The following is a 27,921-nucleotide window of genomic DNA, read 5'->3' on the forward strand; positions in this document are numbered from 1 at the left end:
TTCTGTCTCCAGGAGCTCACAACATGTAAAGCATTCTTATCCTGAGCAGGCCAAGCTTCAAAGAAATTGAGTTTGTTGAAGGTACAAAGAGAGAAAAGCTGATTTTATTCTGCATTGGCATGAGATTTATTTTAGGCCACAACGAAAACTGGAATCACTTTGAGTAGCCCCAAAGAGGAGATTGTTGGAAAATGCTTAGTGATCATGGATACTCCTCAACCATGGATATAAGTGAAGTAATTCCAGATGAATAATTAATATACACTAATTTAGATTTGCTTGGTAGGCAGAAATGCCAAGGAAGCCAACACATTTGACCTTAAACTTCAAAGTAAACAAAGGTCCTGGGAAGTTTGTTTCATTTTCATATAGTTTGAGAATATCATTTTTATTCAGAGGGCAGTAAACAATTAACCAAAACAACTCCTTTTGACCAAGTAAGTCAACTCTGGAAATGAACAATCTCACAGCTTCTGCTACTTCTTCTTCTTTTTTTTAAGTTAAGGGGATTTTTTATTTAAAGCCCAGCAAACTTTTCCTTGCTTTTATAAAACACTGCCCTATGTTTCCAGGCAGAAAAGCAAAAACTTTCAAAGGTCATGTGATGTAATTCTAGAAATGTAGAAATAAGAAAACCAACTAACAAGCAAAAAGGATGTATCTGATAAAAATCTTTGGCAGCATGTCTTAAAGCAGAATACATAAATATGCATGCATATATGTGTAATACTAAGAGGATTTCACCTTGAAACTTGATAGCTGTAATTTCTTAATAAAGACCACTTGTTTGACAAGGGCTAAATTAGTCTCTGAGCTGGGTTACACAGGAAATCAAATTCTGTTCCATAATAGGAGCCCTTCTCAGTAACCTCTCTGAGTACACGTATGGGCAGAGGTGGAAAGAGGCAAATAAAGCCTTTTTCTCTTTCAAGACCAAAGAAGTTGGTGCATGTAAACACAGATTAAAGTGCTTCCATAAGGCTTTGGGGAAAGAATACATTCCCCTCTCCCCACAGGATCATGGCCTGTCCTACAGAAGGGGCACTGAATTCTTCTGGTTTCTAAAGAGCAATTGAGGATGATTTCCTTCTTAGAAGATGAGGAAAATGGTACCACTGCCTCAGAAGGATCATGTTATGTACTACTTTTTACAATCAGGGCAAAAAAATGTAATTGCCCATACAGCAGCAAGATGCCTTTTACCTGTATGAAAAGTATAGTCACTGGTGCATACAGCATCCTGGATTGTGAGAGGGATGTACAACTGCTGGTTTAGGCCCGACATCCCCTGAGGGGTCCTGGATTGCGAGAGGGCACAAGCTGGGCTGAGGAGACCCCCCCCTGTCCAGCCCCCCCCCCCCCCGCGCCTCATGCATGAATTTCATGCACCGGGCCTCTAGTACCAATTAAAAGACAAACATGGGCATCGTGAATTAAAAAAAGCAACATGCCCCACTATATTGTTTACCAGACACTCAATTTAATGTCAATGATATAGGTAGCTTGACAGTAAAAAGATGAAAAATATCCTATCTAAGAAAAGGGTAATATGCAAATTAACTGTTACTCCATCACAAAGATGGTGGTGTCCATAGCCACAAGATGGTGGTGCCCAGTCCTCTTAGCCCTGCTGGAGTCCCCCAGTTCTGCAGGGGGGAGGTGTGGCTGCTGAGAGTGGGCAGCGTGAGCGGCCTGGCAGAATGCTTGCTTTGTCACTGCAGCGACGAGGCAAGCATTCCACGCCCGGCTGCAGATGGGCCTCTGGGCCACAGACAGCCTCTGTGGGCACAGAGTGGCCAGGTCCCGCAGAGAGCTACTGGCGCACGGATTTGTGCACAGGGCTACTAGTGTACCAATAAACATAGAAGGAATAGCAATATAAATATCAGAGCAAAGAAAGTTAACAGAGACAAAGAGAGACATTACATAATGATAAAAAGACGCATCAACAGGAAAACATAGCAATCCCTAGGTATATGCACCAAACAATAGAATCTCAAATGCACAAAGCAAAAAGTGATAGAGCTGAAAGGAGAAATAGACAAATTCATAATTATTGTTAGGGATTGCAACAGCCCCTTTCCAGTAAATGATACAATTATTAGATAGAAAATCAGCAAACAGAGTGCAGTTCATGTATATGAGTGCCCATGACTCAGACATGTGTCTCTATAGACTGCTAAAACAAGGTAATCAGAGCTTAACTGCTGTTGTACTTGTAGTGAATTTCCCAGGAAAGCAGGAATTCACATGAGATGCTCAAAACTTGAAAATGAATATGCTTATGGTCAGCATTGAATATATTTCTTAACCTTGCTGATTAATTCAAGGTATAAAAATCTATATTAAATATCTGAGTTTCCTTGTGAGAGAATGTATGCATTTCTGTAAACAGGGTATTTGTAAAATAGTGAAATTTGAGAGTGTAAAAAAGGTGTTCCTTTTAATTAGATAGTTTCTCTTTAATAACGTCATCAGACCTCACATAATCAAGTAACATGCAAACGTATTCATGCAAGAGAAATTCACTTGAAAATTCTAGAATTTGGGTACAAAACAAAGTAATTCAAGAAACAGTGGGAGCCTCCTGTACTGGTTATTAGTTAAGAGACCTGTATTCTGGTCATTACTCCCCTATAGTTGTGAGACTTTGAGGAAGTCCCTTAACCTCTCTGAGCTTTCATTTTCTCACCTGAAAGATAAAAACGTTGAATCAACTGTCCTCAAATGGATCTTTACAGCTCTAAACTTTTAAAATAATGTGAGTAAATTTCATGCTTGTAAACAGGAAGCATTCTTTAGACTCCCAACTGAAAATGTACCTTCAAAACTATCAACAGAGAACTCTGCTCGTCTGAGTGAATCTGGGAAGATCACAGAACACTGATTTCCTTGTAAAAACAAAGCTAGAGATCAAGGAGTAAGGCAGTTATGAATCAGGTTTCCCAATGCAACAGACAAAGTAGAATGGTAGGCCAAGAAAGTTCTCATAGTAAAAGAAAATAGGTTCCAGTGCCTTTCAGAGTTGGTTTGTTTGGTGGCTGAAAACCCAAACATGTTCTTATCAAACAGACTTCAGATGGGGGGCCTTTAATAAATGTTCTAGTTTTTAGTCACAGTAACCTCTGAGAAAAACAAATACTCTTAGCTGTGGTATAATGAGTGAGCTTCATTCTCAGTTCTCAGCTACATGTACAGCAAATGGACAGGGACTTCTAGGGATGCGAAGTCCACTGGAAGGAAGATCCTAGTCTCCCTTCACCTTGGTTTCAACAGGGCAAACACATATTTAATTATTTCCAGCATCACCCACCTTTTATCAGGGAGAGGAATTTAGAAGACAGGGTGATATTGGTTCAGAGGCAGTAGGGGTGGCAGGGAAATACTAACAGCACTGCATGAATGAGGAATGATAAGAATCCCAAGGGCTAGAGATCCTTGCTTCAGGAAACAATCAGCACTCCAGAATCCCTGGACCCCATTTCACTTGAGGAAACATCCCAATGAGGCTGATGGTTAACAAGTCCAAGGTTACACAGTAGATTCTGGCCCAGGTTTGATCCCCTGCTCTTTGTACCTCATCACTCTGTGATTGGCCTAGGAATGAGTTATAATCCCTATCAGTCAAAAGTGTTATGTTTGCCAGTGGCCATGACCACTTTGCTCAGAGAGATTACTCTAATCCTCCTCTCCTCTTACATGATATCTGAAGTTTCCCATGATTTACTCAATGCATTCATCTTTAACTCAAACTTCTGTATATTCAGAATGACAGAATAATGTGCAGGATAATTTAGGTTCCATTAGTACATTATACATGCCTCTATTATAGTACTTATCACATCGTGCTGTAATTTTTTTGTTTATATATCTGTCTCTGCCATTTGACTATGAGTTCCTCCAGGGTTTAGGATATGTCTTACTCATCTTAGTATTCTACCTGCTTCCCAGAACCCAAGCAGCTAAACATTTTGAGAATACTAGATTTTAAATGAATGAGCCGGCTTTATAGTAAGACTCAGTAGACAAGTATGCCTGATATGCACATATTCATTTATTCAATAGATATTTATTAAGTTTTTATTGGGTGCCCAGCACTATGGTAAGTTCTAGGAATCCAAACACACCCCCTTTAAACCCTGGGAGATAACTGCACATAAAAAGATTAATTCCTAATAGTTATAGAGTAGATGTTTTTGTTTCTCCAAAATTCATATCTTGAAATCATAACTGCCAAAGTAATGGTATTAGGAGGTTGGACTTTTGAAAGATGATTAGATCATGAGGGTAGAGCCCCCATGAATAGGATTAGTGTCTTTACAAAAGAACTGCCAAAGAGATCCCCAGCTCCTTCTGATATGTAAGGACATAGTGAGAAGACAACTGTCAAAGAAATGAGCTCTCACTAGCTGGTGCCTGTATCTTGGACTTCCCAGCCTCCAGAACTGTGAAAAATAAGTTTTTGTTGTTCATACCCAATGTATGGTATTTTTGTTATAGCACCCCAAGTGGACCAATACACTAATTAATTATCATGCAATTTACATATGCACAAGGTATTAGGAAAGAATAGAAGGGGTTTTTTAATACTAGAGGCCCAGTGCGCAAATTTGTGCACAGGTGGGGTCTGGCCGGCCCGCCCCAATCAGGGCTGATTGGGTTAGGCCAGCCAGGGGGAGGGGACACATGAGGTTGGCTCGCCTGCCCCCCCCCTCTTCCCAATCAGGGCCAATCAGGTGTGGAGATGGGCCGTTGGTGGGCCGGCCCCACCACCTCTTCAAACTCCCAGATGAGTTCCCGGTTGAGGGGACAATTTGCATATTAGCCTTTTATTATATAGAATAGCCTGGTTGAGAGAGGCTCATGTAAGAGTTCCTAGAGAAGAAAACTGATGAGCTGCATTTTGGAGGATGGATATGAGAGAATCAGTCAAAGTTATGTTGAAAGAAGGCATCAGGAAGAGGCGAAAGTGGGAATAAAGGCATTGGGACATGACATAGTGAGGTGTGGGTGGAAACCTCTGCCAATTTGGTGGTGTTGAAGGAACATCAAGTGTGAGATAAGATGAGGCTGGAAAGAGTAACAAAGCCATAGGGAAGTGGGAAGTTTATTAAAAGCTATGGAATTTGGATGTTATGCTGCAGGTGATATTGATTCAGTAAAGGGACTTAAGCTGGGGAGGGATGTGGTAAGATTAGAACTTCTGATAAAATTCTCCCTGGCCTTGTGAAGAACAGAGTTGGGGAATAAGACTGGAATCAGGAAAACCTATTAGAAGACAGTTGCTGTGGCACTGGAAAGAAATAAAGCCAATTTGAACTAGGACAGTTGTAGAAGGGTTGAAAAGAAGAGGACTGATTTGAGCTTGGTTTGGGAGATGAACCTGGCAAAATTTGATGGTTAATTAGAATTGGGGTGAGAGAGGAGGCAAGGAAGATAAGAGGTTGATGAGGGCATTCTCAGAAGACAGAAAATAGAAAGCCCAAGTTTGGGGAAATGCAGTGAGTTCATTTTAGACATCTTGAGTTTGAGGTATAACCGACACATTCAGGAGATGTCCAAAAGTAGTTGGATATGTTTGAAGTTTTATGGGGATGAGGAGAAGGCTGGGACTAGAGGTATATAATTTGTGGTCACAAACTGTAAAGTAGTGGTAGAAGCTAATAGTTGGCAAAATCACCAGGATAAGTATGTTGTGTGAAATGGGCAGTGGCTGGCCCAGCTCCCTGGGAAATAGAACATGTAAGGAGCTAGTAAAAAAAAAAAGGGACAATCAGAACATGTTAGGAGTGTTGGGAGGACCAGCCCTGCTCACATGTGGCTTCCTCAGGGCCAGCTTTTCCCTGACCTCCTGTCTACCCCAAGTCTGGTACTATATTATCCCTTTAATAAGTCCTTTGTGTTTGCCCTTCACAAAAGCTACTATAATTATAAATTATACCCACTTGTGTTATTATTTAATTTCTAGACCTCCTGTTAAAATATGAGTTCCATGAGAGCTGGGATTGGATTTCTTATTCCCTAAGGAATCCCCAGAGCCTTCATTGCTCAATAAGTATTTGTGAAATTAAAAAATTGTTTTCCAGCCTTGGTCGGGTGACTCAGTTGGAGCATTGCCCCATACACCAACAGGTTGAGAGCTCCATTCCCAGTCAGGGCACATACTGTTGTTGCAGAATGCACGGGAGAACCATCAACCAGCACTCTGAGGGAGGAAAATTTAACCTTTATTTTGAAGATCTGTTATTCCAGGGGAGTTCTGGATCCAAAGCCTGAACTGAACTCGAGGGGAGGCTCTGATTTATATATCTCCTCCTGTGGCAGGCCCCTGAGGGTCCCTGCAGCTCTGCCCAAGGGTCCCCACAGCTCCACCCAAGTCAATCAGAGTGGGGAAGTAAGACTACAGTTTTAACCAGATATTGAACTAGGTTGCAACCTCCCACCCCCTTTTCCTTTTCACAAACTTCTTTTACATTGGAGGGTATAGTATATTTAACACTTACAGTAAATAGGGATGTTTACAGGCAACAAGCTTATGTGCTCCCTTGAGTTTGGTTAAACCTCCAGGGGTCTAAAAAAGAGGATTATTCTGACATTTCAAAGGTGTGTTAACTTAGATGCATAAAACGATGGACAGGGCTGCTTAAGGCAAAAATAAAACTCTTACTAAGGAGGTTATAGTCAACCATGTCCTGCCCAGATCACCCTGTGAAGTTACTTTTGGCCACTGCTGAGCTTCTCTGATTTATCACATAGTCCTCTTTTTGTTCATACAGTCAACAGCAGATTACATACACAATGGTGGTCCCATAGGATTAAAATGGAGCAGAAAAATTCCTATCACCTAGTAATGTCATGGCCATGGTAAAGTCACACCGTAATGCAATATACAAGTTGCCTACAGTATTCAGTATAGTAACACGCAGTACAGGTTTGGATCTTAGGAGATGCAAGGGAATGGAATTCATCAGCCCAAAATATGTCTATTTGGTGTAAAGATTGTTTTGGGCTGGTTAATTAATTAATTAATTAATTAATTTTTTATAAAATATTTTTATTGATTTTTAGAGAGAGAAGAAGGAAGAGGGAGAGATAGAAACATCAATGATGAGAGAGAATCATTGATTGGCTGCCTCCTGCACACCCCCTACTGGGAATTGAGCCAGCAACCTGGGAATGTGCCCTTGACTGGAATTGAATCCAGGACCCTTTAATCCACAGGCCGACGCTCTATCCACTGAGCTAACCCAGCTAGGGCTGGGCTGGTTAATTTAAAAAAAGAGCAGACATGGGAGAAACTCTGAAAATCAAATAGAAGTTACCCTTTGTAAGAGAAGAGAGGAATTACTTTTTCTCTAGAAACTCTTACCAAAGCAGAAGACAACTTCCAGTTAAATCTGCGTAACAACCTTACCCTTGCTTGCTGTGCTTTTCCTGGTAACCTCCCATAACCGACTCCCTCCGCCTCCAGCATCTTTTGTCTTCAGCTGGAGATTTCATTTAAGGTGTTGCTTTAGTCATTTTGGCAAGTTACTCAGCTTTCCTGGGTCTCTCCATGTTTACAGCATATAAATATTATATGTTATAGGTGCTATTAGACTTTTTGTTTTTTTCTCCTGTTAACCTGTGTTTTATTTCAAGGATAACTTAACCAAGAACCCAGAAGGGAAAATTATTTTTCATCCCTTACAGAGAAATAGGATATACTGAAAAGCCTCGGTGTGTAGATTTGCGTAAGTGCACTCTGGTGTTTGCACAACAATGAAATTGCCTAACGGCACATTTTTCAGAATGTATCCCATTGTTAAGCAGTGCACGACTGTTTATATTACATGTTACATCATTTATTAAAATGCTAAAAATTGAATTTCAATGTTAAATGTCGAACTTCTTACAAATAAATTGAAATAATTTTATCAATATTTATGAAAGGCCTCATCTGTGGGCACTGAGGCTAATGCAGGAAAAAAAGTCCAGATGTTGTAAGGTCAGTCTCCAGGTTTGAAGAGACACATTTCAGAGATTTGGGTCTTTTCCTCTCTTTTCCTACTTGTGCCTCAAATCCTTACCCATCTGCAGACCTATACTTGAGATGTTTGCATAAAGGAGTAAAATACCTACATCTACAGTAATATTTACCATGATAATGTCTGGGAGACATAGCACAGCAATTCATATGTGCACCAAGTTTCAAAACATCATACAGAGAATTTTCTGATGGGAGAGGAAGAGAATTTAAGGGGTAAGCAGAGAGTGGATAAATGCAAAGGCAGCCTGAGGGTGTGCTGAGCAAACATGGTTTCTTTAGGGTCAGACTCCTCTGTTAGAGTGCAGATTGCAGCTCTGCCTCTTAAGTTTCTGAATGCTCTATTTTAGCAGCCTGGGCTTCAAGTTCCTCATCTGAAAATGAGGATCATAATTGTTATAAAATAGTAAAAAACTAGGAAAATTTCAGGACTAGCAGAATAGGGAAACTGAGACAGATAGTTAAACAGCATTTTGTAGTCACCTAGTAAATCCTATCTTCCCTAAACCAAGGGCACTTAAGAGTAAATGGTTTGCACTTTTCCTCCCCAACCAGAGGGTAAATAGCTAAACACTCAGGGAGACAGATAACAGAAATTCAATTAGGTGCCATTTGCCAACCACACCCAAGGACAGATAAATTAAGAAAATGAATCTCATTTTGGTACATTGGCATAAACATGATGAATATTCTATTTTTCATCCCTAAGATCTGCCCTAAACACCCAATCTTTAAAACCCCTGAAAATGAAGGTCCCAGTGTGTTCTCTCACTCTTTCTCCTGGGAGTATTCCCATCCCATTCCCTTCCTTCTGTCCTTTCCCCACAGGCATGCATCCCCAGCCTCTAAGGGACCCCGTAAGACTTGCAACCAGGGGAGCAATGGGCAGCAGTAGCTGGTCCTGGACTAACCCCCTGGACCTGTCTCCAAGGCCCCCTATTCTCTGACTTCCCAGTGAGGGAAGGCAGCCCAGCCTAGGCTCTCCTATTGCTTCTATGCCCTTCCTTGTTTCACTGTCCTAAGTACATTTTTGCTGTGGTCAATAAATTCTTGCTTGCTTTTCTACACTTTGTCTCTTGATTGAAATATTTCCCTCAAGAAGTCAGGAACTCAGGGTTCCTTGTCCCGCCGATAACAATAATAGTACTTAATTCATAGTCATGATTAGAGGGTAAATGAGTTGATGTGTGTGTAAAGTAGTTGGGAGAATGCCTGTCATGTATTAAGTACCGCAAAGTTATTAGATGTTATGGTTGAGAGGGTTAACTTGAAATGCAGGCAGATAGGGCAGGGTCCAGTGGAAAACAAAGGCAGGTGGAACAGAGGCAGGGGCAGACATGGCAGTTTGAGCAGCCTAACCACAGGAACCAACCACGCAGAAATAATAAAATGTTTCTGGACTCAAAGCGGGAGGCAGGAGAAACCAAGAGAGGGCCTGCAGTAAACAAGATGTACGAACACATAGAAACAGAAAAAAATCCAGCATAGGAACATAATAACAACACATAGAAACAGGGAAAGTTTAGGTCCGTTGCTGGGCAAAAACAATTGAGGGGATCAATCAGGTGATGACACAGATAGACATAGAACAGGCTTGTAGCAAATATATACCCCTGGACTACAAGGCTTTTTAATGGGCAGCCCAGTATTGGGTCCCCCTCCCTTGCGGGGAGTCTGACTCTGCTTGTAATAAATTTTCCACACTTTGCTTAAATCTTCTGGTCCGCAGAGCTCATTCTTTGGCATCGCGAGACACGACCCCAGGAAAACATCTCGTCTCACTGTTCCGGTCATCATTGTTATTTCCAATTTTAACCTAGGCCATGGAATTGTGTGCTGTTTTATGTCACCCATTTCCCAGATCACCTCTCTTTTGGGAATGTTTACAGTGCAGACCCTTTATTGCTAGTTCAGAGTTGCTCTACGCCCATATGCAGTGTCTAAGATTTGGGATCCTATGACTGACTCTTGGATGGTGGCTTTGTTTGGTTTTGTCCTACATGTACAGCCTGAAGTTCCTTTTTTTTTTAAAAAAATATTTTTATTGATTTCAGAGAGGAAGAGAGAGATAGAAACACCAATAATGAGAGAGAATCCTTGATTGGCTGCCTCCTCCACACCCCCTACTGGGGATTGAGCCTGCAACCCTAGTATGTGCCCTTGACCGGAATCAAACCTGGGACCCTTCAGGCTGCAGATTGACACTCTATCCACTGAGCCAAACCAGCTAGGGCATGCCTGAAGTTCTTTCTCCCAGTACTTGTAAACCCTGGTTAAATTATTGTACAGCACCAACTACATACTTACAACAACTACGTTGAGAGCATTTCTCTTAGGGATTTGCTCAGAACCCCCTTAGTGAGTTTCTCAGGGAAACAAACTGGTGATGACACAAGGTTTCACACTTCCAGCTCTCAGGTCCCTTCCATCCAGCTCGAGGCAGGATTCAGTTCTTCAAACTGCCCAGCCTGAGCATATTCTCATTCTCCCCAAGGAAATGTCTAAACTCAGGTATGATGGGGCCATGGCCACACACTTTGGTTTATTTATGCTTCTTTAGCCACAGATGGCTTGCTATGCTTCTGTCCTCCCAGGGTATTGAAAAACCTATGCAATAAAAGTGTCTGGGACAGCCTTGGGTAACCCTTGGTTCTCCAGGGAATAGATACAAAATTAAAAAACAAAAACAAAAAACCCTTGGAACTGCTCTCTGGAGGTCCAACTGTTGTTTCAGATTTCATGGGGCCTCAAAGACCTCAGGAGCAAGATTACAATACCTTTTCCCTTTTTACTTACCTCCCTCCATGTCCTAAACATCTCTCCCTCCTGGTTTACCAACCTGCTCCTCATTCTCTCAAAAGATATTATTGCAACTTCCTTGTTCTGCTCAAATGAAAAGGAAAGAAGAGAGAATGCAACCGTGACAGGATTTCATCAGTTTAGTGGTACTTCTCAGTAAGGTCTCTTAACCACGCCCCGTCCCAGCCTGGTAGGGCAAAGTGCAGCTCTTGAATTGATCCTTGCCTGTACGGAAATCTGCACACTACCTGTTATCTAACCGGGACATCTGAAAATAAACAATAATCCTGTCACAAAGTTTATCAGGAGGGAACCTATGAGGGAAGCAAAATTCAATCTTGGAACTCTCAACCAGAGGGGTGTGTTTTACAGCGCCTCCGCCTGCTGCAGGATTTCAGCTCTTACCCAACACGAGGACAACAGACGAAAGCCACTTCAGACGTTCAGTTTCCCGGCCAGAGTGAGCCATGACGAGGACTTCTACATGCGTATACCACTTCCTTGTTTTGAGCTGGTATATTTTCCTCAATTATCACATCTCACAAAAAGGAAGGAATAAGCAGATGTCCAAAGTCTTTCTAAATGGTGGACAGTGGAAGTACTTGACACTCCTTAATCTGGTAAGTCTGTATGACCATTTCAGGGAGCAATCTATAGTATTTATCTATAGTAAAGTGTATCACCTTTAAATTTTATTAAGTACAAAATCCCATTATTTCTCTTCCTTCTTCATTGCTTTTGAGTTCTGGCTTTCTCTTTTACCTAACAGTTTGCTATGAGACACTCAATTTAGAAGTCACCCAGAGCTACATTTTGTGCTTTTGTGCTGGCTAATTGTTAAATGCTTTTTTGAAAAGACTTCTCTTGGGGCTCTTCTCAATTGACCCCAAATAGAGGGCTAGATTGACTACAAATGCAAGAGGGATTTTGAACTTTATTTGGGGAAGTCTGTGAGGAAGACAGAATGGCATATGTTGCACAGGAAGTGGAATTTTCAATGGAGGAAAATGCCATTTTACAGTACATACAGACTAACAGATTTATCTGAGAAAAGCAAACACATTTTGCCATGTTCAGATCCCACTTCAATTTTTTATAGGCTCAAGGCTCTATCTTAAAGGATAAAATCACCCAACCAAATAACAAATACAGATTTTCAACTATTTACAAACCAATCATATGACTTGATCCCTTCTTGTCCTTCTAGCCCTGCTGACCTCATTCTGATGAATGAAGTGTGAATGAACGGGAGAAAAACAGACTTTTAAAAAATATTTTGGGAACATGTGAACATATTTTTATAGTTAAAAGCTAAAATTGGCACATCCTTTGGGGATGCTAATTAATATTTGATATTTTTAACTAAAATATAGAGTGCCAATGTCAACATCTGATTTCAGAAACTGGACAAAACATGCCAATCCTTTGGAATCATACTCCTAAGCAGAGGTTACACATGGTCAAAAACAGTGACACTCTGAAATGCTGAGGATTGGAAATTCAGAAAGTTCAAATCAAACAAGCCTGGAGGTTCTGCTTCTCCTTCTCTGGTCAATTGCTGGCCTTTGATTTTGGCCTGAAAAATCTGAGGCCTAAACACAGCTTCAGTGTTCTTGAAAACATTAAGGTGACAGTTTATTTCAATCCTAGAAAACAACAACAAAAGAAATGCTTTTGTGGAGCTAGAATAATACAGTAAAAATCTCAGCTTTGTGTATTTGTTGACTATATTAAAAACTAGAGGTCCAGTGCATAAAATTACCTGCACCCTCTCCAATCTGGGACCTCTCATGGGATGTCCAACATCACTCTCACAATCTGGGACCTCTCACAATCTGGGACTGCTGGCTCCTAACCACTCTGCCTGCCTGCCTGATTGCCCCTAACTTAAGGTGACCAGATCGTCCCGCTTTGGGCGGGACAAAACCGATATTTAACAATTTGTCCTGCGTCCCACGGCGTTTTAAAAAATCTTTCCAAAAAAGGGACTTTTTAAAAATGCCATGGGACGTGGGACAAATTGTTAAAAATCGGTTTTGTCCCACCAAAAGCGGGATGATCTGGTCACCTTACCCTAACTGCCTCTGCCTGCCTTCCTGATGGCCCCTAACTGCCCTCCCCTGCTGGCCTGATCACCTCTAACTGCCTCTGCCTCGGCCCCCACCACCATGGCTTTGTCCCAAAGGAAGTCGGACATCTGGAAGATGGCCGGTAGACCCGGTCTAATTAGCATATTACCCTTTTATTAGTATAGATAGATTATACAGGATAGAATTGCTTAAATGGGCAGGGGGGGGGAGCCTTTTTCAGCAGGAGGAGATGCTCTTGACAGACAAAAACACATAATCCCTATATCTGGACTGTTAGCCAGCCATATGCACTATACTGCCAAACTGGTCATTAAAAAATTGAATCACTTTCTTACACCTTACACCAAACAGCTGTTGCCCTTAAAACCCCTCCTCAGCCCCCACTTTAGGTTCTGCCTTCAAAGTTCACCTAGATTTGGTTCTAATTGGTTGGTTTCTATGCCAGTCAGCATCTCTGGGCCTATCTCCAGGCTTGATCATAGAGGTGGGGTTGATCAGCAGCCTCCTCAGGCTGTTGGTGAGTGGGCTGAACTGCTGACCTCTGGGAGAGAGAGAGAGGCTTGGCTGCTGGCTAGGCCTGGAGAGAGAAGCAGGGTCTAATCAGCCCCACCTCTCTCTCTCTCTCTCTCTGAGAGGTCAGCAGTTCAGCCTGCTCACCTGCTGTGGTGCAGCCTGGCATTCGGTAGAGCCCTGGTCATTTTGGATGTTACGACCCTGGCTGTTTATATATGTAGATGGTCAACGAAAAGAAAGGTGTGTCTGTAGTCAGAATTAAGGGTCTAATCAAATCCAATTTCCAGTGTCCCACCTCATGCTAAGCATGGCTAAGAACAGATTTATCACCTACTCCCACAAACCAGCTCCCTGACTTCTTAATTCTACCTTGGTTACATGCCCCAGAGCCCCCAAAATGGAAAAAAACCCCACTTATTTTTTCAGACATGATTTTTTTCCTAGTGTTAATCCCTTTTTGTTTCCCTAACTAGTTAGCCACTGAATCCTATGTTTTCCATTTCCCTCAGTCTTTCTATCTCTCTCATGATAGGCTCTTATTACCTGGGTGACCAGATCATCTGATTGTCTTCCTGTTATCAATCCATCCATCTACCACTCAGATTCCAAATTAATCTTTCTAAAGTGCTGTTTTTGTTTTTTGGGTTTTTTTTGTTTTTTTTTTTTGGGCAGGGGGTGTTGGTTTTAAACATACTGTAAGCCTGCTTAAGAAGTGTGGTCTGCTACTTAAGAAACTATAGTAGCTCCTTTTGACCTTATGGAACCAATTTCAAATTCCTGATTTAAAAGCTCACTACTTCTTCCCCGCCAAATAAATAAAATAAAATAAAATAAATAAAATAAATAAAATAAAATAAAATAATAAAAGCTCACTACCCAGCCTTCAGCTCCCATGTCTTCCCCCTTCAAGGAAGGCTGCTCTCTTCTCCAGGAATGCCAATGTCTTCTCCAGGGTTGGTCCCCAGGCTTCTTGCTATCATTACTCTACCCTTGTTCACACTATCCTTCAGTGAAAGGCCTACCTACCTCTCCTCCACTTTGTTACTTTCATAAGTCACCTGAAATCCCATATTCTCTTTAAAATCTCTACTGACCGACTCCAGTCCCAATTTGTTTTTACTTCCCCTAAGTTTTTACAGCATCTCTCAGTGTCTGCTTATTTATGTTTAGTATGGTTTTCTAATTTCCACCCATATGTGAGTCTTAATTTTCCAATCAAATTGTAAGTGGCTCCATAACAGAAATTTTGTCCCCTAGGTCCTTGCCAGTCTTAACCCTTTGCACTCGCTTGCTTTTTTCTCGATTCCTTTATTCTAATGCTAACCGAAATGAGCAGAGAGGCTCACCTGTGGCTAGTTTCCTTCTGAGCTCTATTACATGTCATCTTGAAAGTGTGACAATGCAAAGTTTTTCAGTTGGTGAAGATGGATTGAATGTGTTTCAGAGGATCAATTTAAGGATGGATTTCAAATATGTTACTTAAGGTAAAACCTTGAACCTTAAAATTTCTAGCTCTTGAGGTCTTGTGGTTGTGTTTCCTAAAGATTAATTAGTGTTAACTAATGATTAATTAGTTAATGGTTGTGCTTATAAAGTTATCGAGGTCTCATAGCTTCCTATAACATTTTAAAGTTTATTTTTTGTAAGCTTGTGGAAATCTGTACCTCATCCTGCTTTCCAGGAAATCTACACCCCTCCCCTCTAAATAGCTTTACTTTCTAGTTGGCTGAATATCAGTTATGCCCACCCCCCCCCCTTTTTTTTAATCCTTACCCGAGGATATTTTTCCATTGATTTTTAGAGAGAGTGGAAGAGAGAGGGAAAAACAGAGAAAAATGTTAATGTGAGAGAAACACATCGATTGGTTGCCTCCAGCTCGCACGGATACCAGGGCCCGGTCATGGGAGAAGCCTGCAACCGGGGTACCTGCCCTTGACCGGAATCAAACCAGGGACCCTTCGGTCCGCAGGCCAACGCTCTATGCATTGAGTCAAACTGGCTAGGGCAGGTATGCCCGGTTTTAAGAGCAAAGTCCACCTTAGTGGAAGTCAGCATTCCGAGTGTTCCTCCTGGAGCTATCCCAGGGGACTCAAAGAAAAGAAGCAGGATTGGTGGCAGGCACAGGGGTAAGTTGAGGTGCGATGGAGTGCCACTGAGAATTGGTCATGGTGACCAGTTCATGCCTAGTGCCTAAGGCGAGTAAAGAAAGGAGAGGGGAGACCTGAGTCTCTGCCTAATGAGGGAGTACAGTGACTCCTGGGAAGAGGCAGCCAATTCTCTCTTAGTGGGGAGAGGCAGTGTTGACTAATGGTTACAAGCAGAGTTTTAGGTCATGAGCTCTCTGGGATGTACTTCAGTTTCACCACCTTCTAGCTCTGTGACCCTGAGCTAGGTATTTCTTTATATCTTCATTTCCAAATCTGTCAAATAGGAATAAAAATAATTCATAATCACAGAGTGACCATGAGGGATAAATAAGATGGCATGTGGGAAGCACTCAGAACGATGTAAGCAGTGGGTGAGGGAGAGAGAAGATGGGAGGGTGGTGGTGAGCTTCTGGTCATCTCATCTTTGAGTTGTGTTGCAAGAGGGAAGGGTGATTTAGTGGAACATGGGTCTCCTCACTGAGCACCATGCTGGGCGGGTCATGTTTCTAGGCAAGGGTCACTCCTCATTGTTCAATACCTCCCTCTGCAGGCTGCAGGCTCCGGCTCCCCAGGGAGCCACTGCTTTCCCTGCTGCAGCTGCCCAGGTGGAGGCTCTCAGCACTGGGACAGTCCTGGAGGTTGAGTTTGCAGGCTCAAGCAGGCAGCGATGACTGGTGCTAAATGGGGAAGTTCCCAAAGCTGGGCGTGGAAACAAAGCTGTGCTGTGCTGTGGACATCCTCAGTGTGCTCGTGTCAGCTCAGGCTTCCAGCGCCTCCGTCTTCCACCACTGATGTGCCCCTCCTCGCCATCTACTCCACTTCAACCCATTGACTGTCTCTGACCCCAAGGAAGACAAGCTGAGGAGCTGTAGGATGGAGGGCAATTTTTAGCTATAATTTGGCTTGCAGAGTTTACACAATTTTCTGGGTTTTCTTCTTTTTGAAAATAATAGTCCTTCTGAAACATTGTTAGGGGTGTTGCCACATAACTGGGCTGTCCAGGGGAGATTCTGAGTGGACCCCACCGTTTCTCCCACCCCACTTCAACAGAGACATGACCGTTCCCTCCCTCCCCTCTCCATTAATTTGCGCAAGCCTCAGGCAGCTCTGACCTCATTCTCCTCGAGCTCTCAGATGACTACAGTGACCTTATCACATAGGTGCCCAGGGATAGCAAAGCAGGGCTTGGGGAACAGAGGTCCTTGAGGATGCTCCATTGGTCCAGACTCCAAGGCAGCCCACAAACAGTGAGAAGACAAGGATCCATTTATGTTACAGAACTCAGTTCAATACTTGGGGCCAACCTTTAATGTCTGTCATCAGGTTAATGTATTAATTTGTGGAACTCTTAAATTCAACTGTCAAAAATACACTTAACTGTGTATTTTACAAAAATACTTAAGGCCACTGTTTTTAGCTCTGAGGAAGCTGCAAAGGATGAGGGCTGATAGAAGGGAATAGTCACCACTAACATCCAAAAGAAAAGAGATGTAATTAATTGAGCAACCATGATAGCATTTTGGTAGATTCTCTACACACAGTTTAGAGATGAGTGATTGAGGCTTAGCTTCTGGAGTCAGACTGCCTGGGTGTGATTGCTGGCTCTGCCATTTATTTGCTGTGGGATCTTAAATGAGTTACCTAACTTCTCTGTGCCTTAGTTTCCTTATATGTAGTGGATGTTACTCAGATTCCCCCACCTCTCCAGCATGGAGGTACTCATCCCCCAGCTCTTGGGAGAAGTGTGGGCTGCTGGTGACTCACAGCTGAGCGCCTGTCCCAGACCTGGGCTCAGCTGAAGGAGCTGCCTAGGGACCGCGTCTCAGGGACCTCCCTGGGGTTGCTATATCCAATGACTGGTTGACTTGGGGTACAAAGGCTATGCTCCAGGACAATTCTGAAGGGCCACTTCAGCTCCAGGGCTCCTTCAGGGATTAGCTGATTCCATGCCTCTTAGCTTTCGCTGCTGCTCAGTCCTGTTCCCTACTTCCTTCCCTCACTCTCACAGAAGGTCTACGAGCACCCTCAATGAACACTCTGCAGGCTGAGCCTGGAGTCTCAGGTTGTGTTTCCCAAGGAACCTGACCTACATAATATAAAAGAGTAAACATACAGAAAGATTCCTCCTCCTCCTCCTCCTCTATTTATTTCTTCTTCTTCCTAATAAAAACATATTAATATAGAGCCTGCTCTGCCCTGGATTATGTCTAACACAATTTCAAGCACATAGGCACTCTGTGAATGTTGGTTGCATGCATAAATGACAAGAGCATGTTTCTAACTAGTAAGAGCCATTTTCTAGGGACTGGCCTGTAAGACAGTCTACCCTATAGCCATCCTACTACTGAGGACCATGGTCATCAGCTATGCAACTCTGGCCAAGCATTCTTATAATTCTTCTTTCCAACCTGTCCCTCAGTGTTCTTGGTTTCTTCTCTCTTTCCCCCCCCCCCTCATCATTCCAGTTTGTATTCTTCCCTTATGTTCTTTTCCTTATTCTTTATTTCAAATTCTTACTTACTAGTACACTAAATGCATTAATGATTATTGAAATAGTATATGCATATAATACAAATATATCTATACTTGACAAAGGCGTCCTCTACCTGCTCCTCGTGCCACCACCCTAACCACTACACTACAATTAGTCCCCATTTGCTTTTATTGTTAAATAGTCTCTCATTGCAAGTATTGCATCATTTGCAAAGCGAGACCTAAGAAAGTCCCGGCCTGTCCAAGTCAGGCACGGAGTGCTGAGCTGGGCATTGGATTACTTGACTCATCTAATAAGAGTTGTAATGTCTTGCTCAGGAAACTTGTGGAATCTCCCTCTCTGGAATTATTTTTTACATACAAAAATTCTCATTTCCTGCAATGGTTTAATTCTGGCTTAAAGGCAAAGCCATAAACTTGATGACTTAGAGAGACTAAGTTTCCATGATTTCAAGATTTTTGTGAATTTTTTGAAGACACATGAATATAAAAATTAAATATCCTCTAGCTATGGTTTCTTTCTTAAATTGCACTAGTTATAAAAATGTATATTCAGCTCTCCCAGGGGCTAAGTTTGTCAGCAAGCAACAAAAATGGAAGACATCTACCCAAGTAGGACCAGCAGCATTTCAGAAAAAGGCACAAAAGAACAAACAGAATTCGAGAAGGACTGGTAGAAAAGATAAATCAGAGAGCAGCTCTGAAGTGGGTCTTGATCAAGAGGATACCATTAGCTCTGCTTTCCTGGGAAGTCAAAATAGTTGAAAAATGTAAATGACAGTAATGTTGTTAAGACAAGGCCAGTTGTTGCTATCTTATTTTAAGGCTGCTGTGTTATTCTGCTTGGGCTACCATAATAGAGCACCACAGACTGGGTGCCTTAAACAACAGAAATTTATTTCTCTCAGTTCTAGAGGCTAAAAGTCCAAGATCAAGGTGCTGGCAGGGCTGGTTTCTCCTGAGACTTTTCTCCTTGACTTGCAGATGGCCACCTTCTTCCTATGCTTTCACATGGTCTTCCCTCTAGGTGTCTGTGCCCTGATCTCCTCTTATGAAGGCACCAGTCATAACTTAATTACCTATTTAAAGACCCTATATCCAAATGTAGACCCATTCTGAGCACTGGGAGTTATAACTTCAACATATCACTTTTATGTCAGGGGACACAGTTCACCCCATAACAGCTACCATTTTCTCCCTTGACTATTCTTTCCATGCATGTTTTGTAAAACCTTCCATTGTACTCTCCTTAGAGACAGAGCAGGCCATTGTGCTCTTCAGTGAGCTGATCCAAACCTGTCCTTGAGGCCCCCAGAAGCCTCCTCACTGAGTTAAGCCATGGTGCCTCCCTCTCCTTGCCCTCCAGCTCTGCTGTGTGGTTCCTCTGTGCCCCAGTTCTTGCCTATTTACTTCTCTTGGCTACACCCTAGCTCCTCCCTCCTGAGCTCCTGTGTGAGGGCTCCATAATATTCCTTGTTGATACAGATGATGGCACATCAATGCAGATTAAAATCACTGGGGAAGTTGGTATCTTTACACTGTGGCATATGCCTGTGAAATAATATGTGAGCTGAGGGTGGAGGGGGAGGAGTGATTGGCATGTTTATGGTGTGGAGCCAATTTTTATTGATGAAGGAGAAGCCATGGAAGTTCTGAGTAATGTGTTCTTTTCCCCAATTCAATTTCCACATTCTGCAACTGGGGAAGGAAAGAGAAAGTCAGGAGGAGCTTGACTCATGATGATCTGGGGAGGCTCTCGCTAAGGAAAGTGGTCACGTGGACTTCACATGCTGGGTGGAGGCAGCCTCTCCCCAAAGAGGGAACACTGGCAGGCACTCAGTGCTCAGTACATGATTAATTGCTGTGTTGATAGAACAGAGCATGCCTTCTCACCCAGAGCCCAGGCCCCAGGCCTGCCTTTCCTAACTAAAGCAGCTGCCTGCTGTGGCCTAAATAGCTCGGGTGGGGGTGGGAGTAGGGTGGAGGAGTGACTTATTCTCACATCCATGTGCAAAAGACTGCACTTCAAATTCTATAGCCCTAGGGGCCAAATGTCAAAAGTAAATGACAAGTATTGGGATGGCAACCTCTTCATGGCATTTAAAATTGTTGCCCACTCTTCCCTGGAATGCCTCCTTGTTGCTTGAAGCTTTTCCCTTCTGGGACAAAGGAGAAAAGTTTCTGGTACATTCCTGGCTTTCTACCATGTGATCACTCTTTGCTGTTTTGCTGGCCCCTTACCCCTTCTGTCCCTTAGATGAGGGCATTTCCTTGCATTCACTTCCCACTTAGCTCTTCTCTCTTCTCCTCCCTCTCTCTAGCAATCTCATCCCACAGATAGGGTTCAACTTCCTACATCTCTACAACTCCACCTCTCCTGAGAAGACCAGGTCTGATTTTCCAAGTGGAAGCTCCTCTAGGCAAGTGGTTCTCAATCTTAGCTGCCCTGAGTAGAACCACTTGGGAGAATTTTTTTAAATCCTGAAGCCTAGGCTACACCCCCAGACCCATTAAATTAGAATCTCTGGGTCAGAAGAAATCAGGCATCACTATTTTTTTTTTATTGTTTAAGGTATTACATATAGTGGTACATATATCTCCTTTTTTTTTCCCCCATTGACCTTCCCCCAGCCTCCCCACACCCTATCGCATGCCCTCATCCCACCCCCACAGTGTCTTGTGTCCATTGGCCACGCTTATATGCATGCATACAAGTCCTTTGGTTGATCTCTTTCCCCGCCCCTCCCTCCCAACACTCCCCAGCCTTCCCACTGTAATTTGACAGTCTGTTCAGTGCTTTACTGCCTCTGTATCTATCTTTTCGTTCATCAGGTTATAATGTTCTTTATTTTCCATAAATGAGTGAGATCATGTGGTATTTTTCTTTCATTGCCTGGCTTATTTCACTTAACATAATGCTCTCCAGGTCCATCCATGCTGCTGCAAATGGTAAGAATTCCTTCTTTTTTATAGCAGCACTAGAGGCCCGGTGCACAAAATTTGTGCACAGAGGGGGGTTGTTCCTCAGCCCAGCCTGTACCCTCTCCAAAATGGGACCCCTCAAGGGATGTCTGACTGCCCGTTTAGGCCCGATCCCAGGAATCGGGCCTAAACGGGCAGTCGGACATCCCTCTCACAATCCAGGACTGCTGGCTCCCAACTGCTTGCCTGCCTGCCTTCCTGATTGCCCCTAACCTGCTTCTGCCTGCCAGCCTGATCACCCCCTAACTACTCTGCTGCCAGCCTGTTTGCCCCCAACTTCCCTCCTCTGCTGGCCTGGTCACTCCTAACTGCCCTCTCCTGCAGGGCTGATCACCTCCAACTGCCCTCCCTTACAGGCTTGGTCCCTCTCAACTGCCCTCCCTTGCAGGTTGGGTGCCTCCCAACTGCCCTCCCCTGCTGGCCATCTTGTGGTGGCCATCTTGTGTCCACATCGGGGCAGGATCTTTGACCACATGGGGACAGCTATATTGTGTGTTGGAGTGATGATCAAACTGCATATTACTCTTTTATTAGATAGGATAGAGGCCTGGTACAGGGGTGGGGGCCAGTTGGTTTGCCCTAAAGGGCGTCCCAGATCAGGTGGAGGTTCCCTTGGGGTGTGGGGCGGCCTGAGCGAGGGGCCTGTGGTGGTTTGCAGGCTGGCCACGCCCCCTGGCAACCCAAGCAGAGGCCCTGGTATCTGAATTTATTTTCCTTCTACAATTGAAACTTTGTAGCCTGGAGTGGAGCCAAGCCTGGGGCTCCCTCCGAGGCCTGGCAGCCATTTGTGTTGGGGTTATAATTGAAACTTTGTTGCCTTAAGCGGGTGAGCACGGCCAGGGTGTGCAGAAAGCTTTGCTTCCCCTGTTGCCGGCAGCAACCCTGGCCTGCTCTCTCAAGCTCCATTCTGCCGCCATTTGTTTGAATTTGTTTACCTTCTGTAATTGAAACTTTGTAGCTTGAGTGGAGGCTTAGGCCTAGCAAGGGCTGGCAGAAAGCTTGGCTTCCTCTGTTACCTAGGAAACCTTGCTCTCTGTGGCTGTAGCCATCTTGGTTTGGGTTAATTTGCATACTCACTCTGATTGGATGGTGGGCGTGGCTTGTGGGCATGGCTTGTGGGTGTGTCGGAGGTATGGTCAATTTGCATATTTCTATATTATTAGATAGGATAGTATTCCATTGTGTAGATGTACCATAGTTTTCTAATTCATTCATCTGCTGATGGGCATTTAGGCTGTTTCCAAATCTCAGCTATGGTGAATTGTGCTGCTATGAACATAGGGGTGCATATATCCTTTCTGATTGGTGTTTCTAGTTTCTTGGGATATATTCCTAGAAGTGGGATTACTGGGTCAAATGGGAGTTCCATTTTCAGTTTTTTGAGGAAACTCCATACTGTTCTCCACAGTGGCTGCACCAGTCTGCATTCCCACCAGCAGTGCACGAGGGTTCCTTTTTCTCCGCATCCTCGCCAGCACTTGTCGTGTGTTGATTTGTTGATGATTGCCAATCTGACAGGTGTGAGATGGTACCGAATTGTCGTTTTGATTTGCATCTCTCAGATAATTAGTGACTTTGAGCATGTTTTCATATGTCTCTTGGCCTTCCTTCTGTCTTCTTTTGAAAAGATTCTATTTAGGTCCGTTGCCCATTTTTTTATTGGATCATTTATCTTCCTTTTATTAAGTTGTATAAGTTCTCTGTAGATGTTGGAGATAAACCTTTATCAGTGTTAACATTTGCAAACATGTTCTTCCATACAGTGGGCTTTCTTGTTGTTTTGTTGATGGTTTCTTTTGCTGTGCAAAAGCTTTTTATTTTGATGTAGTCCCATTTGTTTCTTTTCTCTTTAGCTTCCATTGCCCTAGGAGCGGTATCGATGAAGAAATTGCTTTGGCATATGTCTGAGATTTCTCTACCTGTGGATTCCTCTAGTATTTTTATGGTTTCCTGTGTTATGTTTAAGTCCTTTATCCATTTTGAGTTTATTTTTGTGTATAGTGTAAGTTGGTGATCTAGTTTCATTTTTTGCATGTATCTGTCCAATTTTCCCAACACCATTTATTGAAAAGACTGTCTTGACTCCATTGTATGTTCATGCCTCCTTTGTCAAATATTAATTGAGCATAGTGGTTTGGGTAGATATCTGGGTTCTCTATTCTATTCCATTGGTCTATATGTCTGTTCTTGTGCCAGTACCAGGCTGTTTTGAGAACAGTGGCCTTGTAATACAGCTTGAAATCTGGTATTGAGATCCCACCTACTTTGTTCTTCTTTCTCAGGATTGCTGTGGCTATTCGGGGTCTTTTTTTATTCCAGATGAATTTTTGGAGAGTTCTTTCTAGGTCTGTGAAATATGCTGTTGGTATTTTAATGGAGAGTGCATTGAACCTATAGATTGCTTTGGGTAGTATGGACATTTTAATAATGTTGATACTATCAATCCATGAACATGGTATGTTCTTCCATCTGTTTACGTCTTCCTCTATCTCTTTTTTCAGTGTCCTGTAGTTTTCCGTGTATAGGTCTTTTACCTCCTTAGTTAAGTTTGTTCCTAGGTATCTTAATTTTTTTGGTGCGATGGTAAATGGGATTGCTTTTTTAGTCTCTCTTTCTGTAAGTTCACTATTGGTATATAGAAATGCCATAGATTTCTTGGCGTCAATTTTGTATCCTGCTACATTGCCAAATTCATTTATTAATTCTAATAGTTTTTTGATGGAGTCTTTTGGGTTTTTTATGTATAATATCATGTCATCTGCAAATAAGGACATCTTTACTTCTTCTTTTCCAATTTGGATGCTTTTTATCTCTTCTTCTTGTCTAATTGCAATGGCTAATACTTTCAGTACCATGTCGAACAGAAGTGGTGAGAGTGGGCATCCCTGTCTTGTTCCTGTTCTTAGGGGAAATGATTTTAGTTTTTGCCCATTGAGTATGATGTTGGCTGTGGGTTTGTAATATATGGCTTTTATTATGTTTAGGTATGATCCTTCTATTCCCACTTTGCTTAGAGTTTTTATCAAGAAAGGGTGTTGGAATTTGTCAAATGCTTTTTCTGAATCAATTGATATGACTATGTGATTTTTATCTCTCAATTTGTTTATGTGATGTATCACATTTGTTGATTTGCGGATATTGTACCATCCTTGCATCCCTGGGATAAATCCTACTTGGTCATGGTGTGTGATCTTTCTGATGTACTGCTGGATCTGATTTGCTAGAATTTTGTTGAGGATTTTGGCATTATGTTCATGAGGGATATTGGCCTGTAATTCTCTTTCATTGTGTTGTCTTTATCTGGTTTTGGTGGCATCACTATTTTTAAAAAATATATATTTTATTGATTTTTTTACAGAGAGGAAGGGAGAGGGATAGAGAGTTAGAAACATAGATGAGAGAGAAACATCGATTGCCTCCTGCACACCCCCTACTGGGGATGTGCCCGCAACCAAGGTACATGCCCTGGACCAGAATCGAACCTGGGACCTTTCAGTCCACAGGCTGACACTCTATCCAATGAGCCAAACCGGTTAGGGCATCACTATTTTTTAAAATATATTTTTATTGATGGCAGAGAGGAAGGGAGAGAGAAAGAGAGAGAGAGAGAGAGAGAGAAACATCAATGATGAAAGAGAATCAATGATTGGCTGCCTCGTACATGCCCCACACTGGGAATGGAACCTGCAACCCCGGGCATATGCTTTGACTGGGAATCAAACTATGACTTCCTTGTTCATAAATTGACGCTCAACCACTGAACCATGCTGGCCGGGCAGTATTTTTTAAAGTAATTTTTAATGCTCTCACCTATGGATAATTGGCTTTCTTCTGACCTCCTGCAGTTCTTTATCTGAACAGTTCTTAGAAATCTGATACTTTAAAAAAAAAAGTCTGGCTCAAGTACCAGACTCTGAGTCTTAAATCCTGGCCTTGACACTTACCAGCTATGAGACTTTAGGGAAGTTTGTTCATCTCTCTATGCCTCAGTTTCCTCATCTGTAAAATAGGTCAAGAGAAGGAATAATAATAGGACTTACCTCATAAGGTTGTTAATTAGAAATTAAAAGCCTAGATCTGTACCTGATATATAACAAGATATCATTAAAAACCAGCTATTATAGCTTTAAGTAGTCACTAGGATTTTTAAGTGATACAGTTATGTCTGATCCAGTGGTTCTAGAACTTCAGCATATATAGGGACCTACCTGAGAGTATCTCTGACCTAGTTTACCTCTGGAACCTCTCCCATCCACACCTTTAGCCTAAGGACTGTCAGGAGGCCAACCCTGCTAGAGCTTTCCTAGAGTTCAGACCCAGAGGTCATTCCCCAATAGCCCACTTGATCCAACAAGTTCCCAGGTTCCAGAACTTGCCTGACACACACTCTCAGAGCAGAGTCCTGACCCTTTCATACCAATCCAGAGCTTTCAAGGAATACGATGGATTCTGATGCAAGCATAATTCAAAAACAACCCCAACTCTGTATGAGAAGTCACAGGTTTGTACAAAAAATCAAGAGTGGGCAGTTTGCCTTTATGTGATTTTACTTCCTTCGAAAAGGCCCTCTTCTCTTTTAGCTGACCTTAAGGATTTCTCAGGAGTTAGTGACTAACCAGAGTCCATGGCTTGCTGTATCTCTGTAGACTTAAATCACTTTCTCAGATTTTCTCTGTAAGGCCTTCAGGCATTAACCCCCTCCCCCTCCTTTTTTTGTTTGTTTTTTGTTGTTGTTGTTGGTTTTTGTTAATCTTCACCTGAGGGCATTTTCCCCCCATTAACTTTAGAGAGAGTGGAAGGGAGAGAGGAAGAAGGAGAGAGAAAGAGAGAGAAAGAGAAACATCGATTGTGAGAGAGACACATCAATCCTGCATGCGCTCTGATTGGGCCTGGGGAACAAAACTGCAATGCAGGTACATGTTTGTCCGGGAATCAAACCTGTGACCCTCTGAAGTGCAGGACAATGCTCTAACCATTGAGCAACATGGGTCAGGGCTCAGGTACCACCTTTTAATGAAGGAAGAATACTGTCTTCTCCCTCAAATAAGCTAAATGCATTTTGTGTTTCCTCCAGGAGAGAAAAGAGCTCCTTTAAGGTGCTCTTGACCCTGATTCTGACTTCTCTAATTAGATTGCAGCACTAGGCATTTTTCTTAATTTTTCTTCCTAGGAAGAACATGTCCACCATCATTGTATCTGGCTCTCAGCCCTTGTGCTGTTTATTTATTTTTTTCCCACCTCTGTGCAGCCAAGGTATCTAGCTCATTGCATTCTCCTTTTAAGCTGACTCTTTTTTTTGTTTCCATTTTTGCTCAAGTCCATTACACTAAATACTGTACACATTATTATCCCCTAAACAATTTTACTCAATCAGTTTTAGTGAGCCAGGTCAGGGCCCAGTGAGCTGGAAGAGCAGCCCTTGAATTGGCTTTCAACCAAAACAGCCAACATCACCCTGCCTTCTCAAGTCCACATTGCTCCCAGAGGGATTGAGCTTTACGTCAGTGAATAACGTATTAATTAAAGCAAATGAAAACACCCTCATTTGTTGTAATGAATTTAGCTCTTGCAGGCCATTTTCTACGGGGTCGCTTGCCTGGAAGATGTGCTGAAGAGAATGAAAGGGAAAAAAGACATTAAGTTCATAACTGCCTTCAGAGACCTGCTTTTCACCACACTGGCTTTTCCTATATCCACAGTGAGTTCCAAAGATGTATATGCAATGTAATACACATGTGCATATGGACGAACGCGTCTCCTGGGTGGCAAGGCTGTTTCGAGTCCATTATTTTAGACCAGAGCCACTGCATTTGCATAAATGTCCTGAGATCTGCATCAGGAGCACAATACTGACAGAATTCTCATTAGCTTTTGTGTCTTTGTGAATGTTTGATGCAAGATTCTTATTGCTGTCCTAATAGGGACATTTAAAGGGCCTTTCTTAATCAAAATACAACTGAGATAACCTTGGTTCCAGCAGGGTGATGGGAATGAAGAGTGCTAGGGAGAAAGATAATTAATTTTCCCTTTTATACATCTTGTTTCACTTGCTACCATAAGCATGTGTTAACTTCTGCAAGTAGAAACCATACAAAAGAGAGATGGGAAATTTCAAAGTTGGCACACGAAAACGGCAATTGAAGCGAGAGACAATCTGTCTGAAATACCTGGTGTGGGGCACAAAATGGGTGCCTGATTCATTTTGTTGTATGAACGGACATTGGAAAGAAGCAAGACATATGCAAGGGAGAGTAAGCTTGTTTGCTGACACAGTCCACACTTCTATGACACTGCTTATGTTTTCATTCATTAGTTAGAATGCAACAAACAGATCAAGCCCGCCAGCTGCCCAGCAGGACCTATAATTAGACATGACTACCTCCTTCCACTTGTCATTGTCCTGCTTCCTAAAGTATTGAGACTTCAAACTTAAATGCAAAATGAAACTCTCCAAACTCCCAGTTCTCAGATTACAGAGCAAGTACTGGTATTCCAGTTTCACTTTGCAGGACACCTCTTCCGACACCCCCATAAATCTAAAGGCCGAGTTTTATATAACAATGGAAGTTATTCATTTTTTAAGGCTTGGAAATTGAAGCTTTGGAATTTAAGAAGATAAGAAAGTTGGAAAATTAATAGTCTCCCCACCCCCATTTTTTCATTGACTTTGATACAGAGCACAGACACTTTGAAAAGACAGCCAAGGGCTGTGTGAGAATGGGGATGAACCTAAACCTCTGAGCAATGGAAGAGATCCAACTCTCAGTTAACTAGCTTGGGAGTTTGTCACTACTCCCCCTCCCCTTCCTACTTCCCCTTGCCATGTCTATGTAGGGGGTGGGCAAGGAAAGTGTAAGACTCAAGACACTCC

At 42.6% G+C, this 27,921-nt stretch overlaps 1 protein-coding gene across 3 annotated transcripts in view; it reads left to right on the forward strand.

Moving 5' to 3' along the window:
- ADTRP (androgen dependent TFPI regulating protein) overlaps nt 1-27,921 on the forward strand; it is an 86,848-nt gene that overhangs the window by 10,496 nt on the left and 48,431 nt on the right. The window contains exons 2-3 of one of the 3 annotated variants that reach the window (XM_054721470.1): nt 11,198-11,445; nt 26,614-26,748. In XM_054721470.1, the coding sequence (XP_054577445.1) occupies nt 11,293-11,445; nt 26,614-26,748 (288 nt within the window). In that variant the 5' untranslated portion in view covers nt 11,198-11,292. Of the gene's footprint in view, nt 1-11,006; nt 11,446-26,613; nt 26,749-27,921 lie in introns of those variants that run through there. The other 2 variants (XM_054721469.1, XM_054721471.1) reach the window with 2 other exon arrangements.

The sequence above is a fragment of the Eptesicus fuscus genome, chromosome 9, assembly GCF_027574615.1.
Source record: "Eptesicus fuscus isolate TK198812 chromosome 9, DD_ASM_mEF_20220401, whole genome shotgun sequence".
NCBI lineage: Eukaryota > Metazoa > Chordata > Mammalia > Chiroptera > Vespertilionidae > Eptesicus > Eptesicus fuscus.